Consider the following 8,374-nt stretch of genomic DNA (forward strand, 5'->3'; position numbering starts at 1 on the left):
GGCCCGTAAGTGTATTGCATTTTGAACCTATCCGCGCATACTTACATTTCTACAAATAAATCAATTAGGGAAGTATACAGTGGACCTTTAGATTCAAAAAACTGCTGTGCAAGATATTACCATGCCCTGCCTATCTCATTTTGATTGGTCGAGCTGAACCTAGTGACTGACCACAAATACACAGTAATGGTTTGTTTACATACCCGTGAATATGAATAATAAGATAAACAACTCAAAGTATCGTAACTTGACAGCTCAAACGTAAATCATAATCAATCACAAAATACAATGGAGCCTTGTTGGCCAAGTTGAGATACTATTTTCTGAAAAGATCTCGGGATTTGCCAATTTTTTACAGCGTCCGTGACAGTGCGTCGCGTATTGCTCAGTTCTGGGGCCCAGTTGTCGTTCGCTTGTGAAATTTTCGGAAATTTTGACGGTTTTCTTGGGTCGTTGATAATATTATAGAAATAACGGGCGACGCGCTGACCATTAACGTTAATTTATGGGCGCGGGCTCGAGGAAAGCCAAATTAACGGGCTCGTTAATTTTGGCTTTCCTCTCGCCCTTGCCCATAAATAAACGTTAATGGTCAGCGCGTCGCCCGTTATTTCTATAATATACCCTTTACATGAATTTCATACCGCAGGGTTATGAGAGATTCTTTGACTCTTTTCATATGAGTTGAGCTAACGATCATGGCTTCACTGGAGTATTCTATCGATCGCATGATGTGATGATTTAGTGCCTAGCTTTGAATTTCTAAATTATGCCGAATTTCACGACTGTGTCAATTCTAATGATAGACTTAAATGTGCTGACAGCTTTTATTTTATAAATATAATTGCTCCTTATTTTCTTGTGCATGGTAAATATGAAAATGAAAAAACCGTGAACATTTTCAAGCGCTTGATAAATATTGACACAGTCGTATATATTACAATTGCTCCACTCATTCGAGCACATCGACATAAATATTGGATATGAGGAACAATAAAAGCAAACAGCATTTTCATATACATCATAAATAAGAGCAAAGTTGTGAATATTATATTGTCCTCATTTTCGCCATGACGTTGTTGTTATTATGCATCATAATTTGAAATATCACCTGGACTAAATTGTATTACCAGCCGAATGTGGAACTGCATACCTTCTTCCAGTGCAAACTTAAGATATAAATTTAACAGACAGACAATTTTTCAGGCAAACATTTTGAAGAGTCAGGAATTTTTCACCATATGGGTTAGTATTCTTTTCTCAATGATAGGAAGGTGAGATATGGCCAATATTGTCGAAATGACCGCTTTATAATCCTTGATATTCGCGGCAAAACGATATATCTTGTTGAAATGGGTACATAGATATATCAGTATTTCGACAATTATCAAATTTCCTGCTTGATTTTCATACTCGCCTTTATGGTTTTTCCCTACATATGCTGATATGTCGATACACATATATGAGGATCTTGAACGAATTGTACTGCAATTCCTAAAACTAATCTCTTTAAATCATTCTTTCAGCATTTGCAGCATATGGAGTACATTTTGCAGTCATTCAGTTGTTGGGAAATTAAACCGATTGATTAATTTCAGTAATCTGGGATCTTTGATTTTCCATCACATGTTGAGGAACGTGAAATTCTAACTTTGCTTTTACTAGTTACTTAATGTTCAATGTTGTAATCAGAGTATCTCGTGACTGCACTGAATTTTATTGTGAAGAAGATAGAAATTAATGATGCTATCATCATTAGCTCATGTGTTCACACACGTGGGCTAATGTCGCAGCGATGTATGTCTGTATGTCTGCCTGTGTGTGTCTGTCGTCTGTCTGTGCGCTCGATATCTCAAAAACGGCTTATCAGATCAGAATCAAATCTGGCATATAGATTTAGTTTGCAAATGGCAAGAACAGATTAGTTTTTGGTGGGTGTGGCTTGCTTACTTTTTGCTCATTTGCATAGTTAATGATTTTAGAAAAAACGGCTATACATTGAGAACGACTGCAGACAATTCGATGGGTTTTGCTACAAATGTTGATCACACCAAGATATATCAGCAGTGGGAATCATTTAGGGGTGACATGAAAGATAGTTGCTAATTTGCATATTTAATGACTTTTCCTAATAAGGGATATATATCTGATTTGCCTTTATCAAAATTGGCCAAACTTGGTATGTATATTGAAAATACTATGATTTAACATTCTTGAAAGTCATTAAGCATTTTTTACTTCAGTCAATTCCTAATTTGCATATTAAATGAACTTGGCTTATTGGGGATATATATCTGAATTAACTTGAAAATTGATTGCAGTTGTTGAAACTTGCTGTGTACATCAAAGATACTATGATATAACATCATTGAAAGTCAAAAGACATTTTTACTTCAGCCAATTCCAAATTTGCATATTCGATGAATTTTCCTAATTAGTGATATATACCTGAATTAACTTGACCAAAGTTGATGGAAACTGTCATGTACATTGAAGATACTATGTTACAACATTGTTGAAAAGTCAGTGAGCATTTTTACTTCAGCCAATTCCTAATTAGCAATTTAATGAACTTTGCTAATTAAGGATATATATCTGAATTGACTCGACCAAACTTCAAAAAACTTGCTACATATATTGAAGATACTATGATACAACATTATTGAAAGTCATTAAGCATTTTTACTTCAGCCAATCCCTAATTTGCATACTTAACATATTTTTTAAGATTAGGGATATTTATCTAAATTGACAATACCAAAGTTGACGCAACTTGCTATATGTATTACTGTGGTATGCAGATAAGAATGGACAGTGAAATTGATCTAAATGTTGTGTAATTGGTTTGTAAAGTTCTTTCAAAACTTACTACAGGATAGGTAATTTTAGTTTAGTTGCGGCAAACAACAGACGGATGATAGTGTTGTTTTACAGTTAGGCTCCCGCTGTAATTGTTGAGATATGAGCAATAAAATAGGAACTGATCAGTGTCTAAGAGTTCCTGATATATATATATATATATATATATATATATATATATATATATATATATATATATATATATATATATATATATATATATATATATATATATACAGAGACGCACACAAACACACACAAGCAACGAAGTCGTCAAAATGTCACACTCTAGCAATGGCAGTGTCGGGTACTTCAAATTGTCATAATCTTCCGGAGTGTTTTCCGGCCTATCCCCGACAAAGAACGCTCTCTTATACCTGCCATTGTCGAAAATGATATCAAAGCTGCTAGGCTACATTATCATCCAAGGTGGGCAAAACCTGTTAGATTGTTCATAATCAGGAGACATGGTAATGATGTCTTGTAAACCATTCCCATTTAAAACCTGGGCCCTAATATAACATCACGCGAAGGATGGCCATTGTGTTTCTATATTGTTTCATCTCATCTTCAGTCTAAGCTTTTCGTTTTTGCTTAGAAATGCCTACCTGACTGATATGCATTCAAAGTAAGGCTCGAAAAATTTGCTAAGTTATAAAGCCACAGGCTCGACAAAAGCTAGCTTCTTGTTGCACTACATTTCAATCGACACTTTCTCCGAGACATTAAATGGTTTGTCGCAACGTCTCTCATCGGAAATATTGAAAGAGTGTAAAAAGATGTGTGTCACTGCATTATTTGTGTACGAATCAAATTAACCACGGTGCATAAAGTTATTCTGCCTCTCATGCGAGGATATTGAGAGCAAACGCACCAAAGTTATATGTATGCAATTAACCTGCGCTGTAAAAGCACACCACGTAGCGCACAGGTAGATAGTTCGAAGGCATAAATATAGTATATCACACAAACACTTAACGGTCTATTCTCAACTACAAAAATAGAAAAGAACTATTTTTTCGGGAAAAACTCCAAGCTTTACAAGAGCAATCGTGGAGGCACCGTGGGACAGTGGCTAGGGTACCGGATTTTACTATCGGGAGGATGGCGAGTTCGAGACCCCGTAGGTCCAGAGTAACGGGGCCACTGTCAAAACACGATGAGTTTGAGACTCGAGGACGGTGTTGTGCCCCTGAGCATTACTTTGTACTCCTCATTGTCTTATTGGGTACTGGGTTACTGGTACCTTATCCTGTACTGTGGTTCGCCTGTTGGATGAATGATAAAATAAAAAAAGAAATAAAAAATAACAACAAGAATAAAATTGGTCGACTAAACCTGCACTCATATCCCTCCCGTTTTTGTTGTAGCCTGTTTCGGGCCCCTGTAACCACACACTGAAAAGCTATTAACATACCATGCTATTATTGACATTAAAATCCACGTCAGCAGGCAGGAACAGCCTTTATTGGTCCATTTTGTTATATCACATTACAAATGACCGCTTTAGTCTTCCATTGACATGTTGAAGTTATTAAACAAAGTCATTCCTTATTCAACATTAACGTGGAAAAGCAGGTCTTGCAAGGAAGTTGTCCTGAAAACCATATTTCTTCGATCCGGACTCGTCAAGTTTGGATGAGACAGGGAAGCCTACAAGGACGTGAGTTTGCTACTCGTCATGAATAATTCCACAGTTTCCCCTCCGTTGGAAAACTACATCTACATCTATGAATGGAATGATACTTACGGCGGCAATGACAGTTCAGAAGGAGATGGCCATTATGAAAGTAGACAAGGCTACAATGTCGTTGCGTACAGCCTAGTATTGGCAGTTATCCTGATTCTGGGGCTTGTCGGCAACTGTACATTCATGTATGTGACTTGGAAAGTGCCATCCATGAGAACGGTGTTGAACATCTATCTAATGAACCTCTGTGTTGCTGACACTCTCTTTCTTGTGACGGGCATTCCTATCCGGATCTGCCTCAATCATGAAGTGATTGCAAGTAACAACGTTAACGCGATAGTCTTCTTTTTCGCTACTTTCTGTTTTATTCCGCAGGCGGCCGGACTCTTCACCGTGACTCTCATCAGCATTGAGAGATATGTGGGGATATGTCATCCGTTAAAAGCCAGGTATTTCCGAAATAAGTACCGCATATGGGTCTCAGTGATGGCCAGCTGGTTGGTTGGACTTCTGCCGTGTCTGTTGTTTGCTATCGGAAAGGAATTGATGTTCAAGAGCACGGCTGTCATCACAGCAGCCTTCCTATGCGACATACTATCCTTTGTGGTGTGTCTGTTTATAGTGTTCTTTCTCTACAGCATGATTATCTGTAAAATGCGGACAGATGGACCAGCTCTTGCAAACAACGCTATGCTGCAGGATAGAAAGCAAGTAGTCGTGCTTTTGGTGGTGACTACATCCGTCTTCTTTGTTTGTCTCTTTCCTACGTATGTGATCCAGTTTGAGCTTCTACTGCACGAAATGGGTGTAACTTTTATATGGACATTTCGGCCAGGGATATTCTATATGCTGGCTTCCGTGCTGCTGTACTTCAATTCTGCTATCAACCCTGTGATTTACAACATCACAAGCGCCAAATACAGGGAAGCATTTAAGAAAGCTCTTGACCAATGGAAATGTGAGAGGGAAATCTTCTCAGCTCACGGCCACGGAATGATCACTCCTCCAAGATCACCAACAACGAGAAGACAACTCAGGACAAAAGGCATGGAGCGTCGACAGTCCCTCGCGCCTTCGTTACCTGAAATACAGCCAGTGTAGCAAGTGCCATGTATTATGCTTTTCCCAACAGGCACGATGCTTGCGTCCAGCGAAACGTTTGAGCTGTAATGACAGACAAAGGACACAACCAGACAAGCGACTGCCGACAGTCCTGACGAACATTGCTTTCCTAAAAAATACATGTGATGATATGCAATGGTAAAGGTTTTGAAAAGTAAAGTGAGAAGGCAGTAATTTCTGCTCAACAACAATTAAAACGTTGCCTGATTACATTCTAAATATATCTTTCGTAAAGCGAAAGTTCGCTTACAACACTTATGAATAGTTCGCACATATACGTCAACGGACATAAAATATCTAGCTATATCCTGTTTAGAGGTTATTTATTAAATTGGCATTTCTCTGCTTGTTGGTCTATCCAATTTAATCAATTTGTGACAAATTTTTGTCAAGAAATATGCATGCCAAATTCCCTGTAAAGTAATCGTTTCCTTTTGAAATGATAAAAAATTTGAAAGAAAACTTCAATTTACCACTGGAAAGAGTACGGGGATGTATATACTTGAAGAGAGTATACGTTTGGAGAGAGTTGCATCGGGCCAAATAATGACAGCGTCCTTGTAGATTTTACGTTTGAAACTACAGCAACACATTAGTTATGTTCGTTGAATGTTACTGGTCAACAACAACAACAACAACAACAACAACAACAACTAGATTTCTTGTTTCCTATGCTACAATTACTTGCCTGAAATTTAAGTATAGCGATGTGGACCTTGTGGCTTTAATTTGGTTTGTGAAGCTACACATACAATATAAAATTCGAATAACAATCAACGCATGTTGTCCCCGAAATGTGCAAAATGTCCCGCAAAATAAACAGTAGTGGGACACAGTGTCCCCTAGTTTTGAAATCCTGGCTGCAACACTGCTTATGTATCAACATAAGAAATCAATTACTTGCTGTTACAGTACTGTTTCTGTTTGACACTTTCAAAAATAGCGTAAATGACGCTGCTCGCTAGATGATACAAGATGCAAATTTGACACCGAAAAGGCTATGATTTGGAAATGGAGATATTTTGAAGGAACATCAAATACTTAGCCGAGAAAAGAAATTTACATATTCCGAAATTATCTAATGAATTCTCAATAAAGTTAGTCCTGGGCATCGACAAGTCAAATTTAACGGTATCTTACAGACATTATTGGGGGAAAGTTACAAAAAATGGGAAGTTGCTGAAAATAAATTATGATTATAAATTTTAATATTTCATCAATAATGCAGTAAGTTTTTCCTGGAAAAGGGATATTCCTACATCACACATCAGAAAGTTATGTTGAAAGTTCTTTCGCGGGCTAAATGATAAAGACTTGTTTTTGAAACTGCACTACAATATAAACTGATTCAGATATTTTCCTTTGCAATTTTGGCACCAAAATTCTACTGCACAAACTTTATCATGTAAACTTCTAATATAACTAATCGTTTTTGGCAGTTTGTAACACAGTCATTGCCAATACAAACTTGCCAACAATGAACTGTGATTTCTGACAGAAACGTTTTTGCTGAGGAAAATTTAATAAGCAAAGCTTTTAAACAGTTACAACTTGAAATTTTTAAATTGCAAATCCATCAATTTCGGAACTCTGTTTTTTATTATGTTACACACATTGTCTGATACTACAATATTGTCGAGAAGTATTCCTCATCCTCCATCATACGGAGATTTGTAATGATGTACAACACACAGCTTTATCCATTAAGATCGTTCTTAACATAGTCTGATTTCAATTATCTGTCATTTTGATTGAAAAGGTAAATGGTGTTCATTCTATATGTTTGAATAAAAACAGCTACAATTTTGGAATTGTGCACCGCCTTGTATTACGATTGCCTTGCTCGTTGACCAAAGTTGACCCCTATTAAACATTAACATTGCACGTTAAAAATGTTGTGTACATATACTTAGAGGTTCGATCATACCCTTGATGATTTAACAATACAATACTGCAGAAATAAAGGTCAATAATTGCTATAAAAGATTTGAAGTGCGTGGTTTTTTTACTTCCCGCATGCTTGTGCAATTAACACGATTGGAACTAATTTGGGATAATTGGATCTTCATATTTTTCAAATTTCTCAAAAGTGTTTGGTGCCATATAGCTGAATGTTGCAATATTACAAATAACTCATAAAAACAAGTTTGTAACTAAAAAAGAAAAACAGATGAGCTTACATTTGCAGGTTAAAACGACCGTACTTCACCATCCAATTATTCCAAATTAGTTCCAATCGTGTTAATTTAGTTATGTTTTATAAGTTTAGGATGGCACATAGAGCCATTAGTACAGAATAGACCATGCCCTGCAATTGCAGTGCATGGGAGACTTTCCTTTTAAAGCAAATCGCAGCCACTTGTCAAATAAGTGCGAAAGTGATGTGGTATCTTCTAAACGAATTAAGATTAAAACGTTCATCCCTTTCTACCAACGATTTTCGCCTTTTGATCCTCCACGACAATCTGAGACTGCCCAAGAGTACACTGTGCTTGCACTTGGACCCAGTGACGTGGTACGTCAGTTTGTACCTGTTGAGGATACAAATGATCTACAGAATTGTGGGGTAAACCGGGCATGGGACACGCGTAATTATGCAAAGTGTAGATCTTACATGAATTGTATGTGAACTAACCACGCACAGGACTCGAAGAGGTTCTGTGACCCTTTTATCACTTTCGTTCGTGTATTTCAGCCAATGCA

The 8,374-nt window shown here is 37.1% G+C and overlaps 1 protein-coding gene across 1 annotated transcript; it reads left to right on the top strand.

The window, feature by feature from the left end:
* The first annotated feature begins 4,540 nt into the window (after positions 1-4,540).
* LOC139132114 (somatostatin receptor type 2-like) lies at positions 4,541-5,650 on the top strand. The gene has a single exon (XM_070698506.1). It carries the CDS (start codon positions 4,541-4,543, stop codon positions 5,648-5,650), a length of 1,110 nt encoding a protein of 369 aa, XP_070554607.1.
* The last annotated feature ends 2,724 nt before the right edge of the window (positions 5,651-8,374 follow it).

The sequence above is a fragment of the Ptychodera flava genome, chromosome 4, assembly GCF_041260155.1.
Source record: "Ptychodera flava strain L36383 chromosome 4, AS_Pfla_20210202, whole genome shotgun sequence".
NCBI classification, from domain to species: domain Eukaryota; kingdom Metazoa; phylum Hemichordata; class Enteropneusta; family Ptychoderidae; genus Ptychodera; species Ptychodera flava.

Coding starts and splice junctions, on each gene's coding strand:
- LOC139132114 (XM_070698506.1), top strand. CDS start 4,541: ATGAATAATTCCACAGTTTCCCCTCCGTTGGAAAACTACATCTACATC.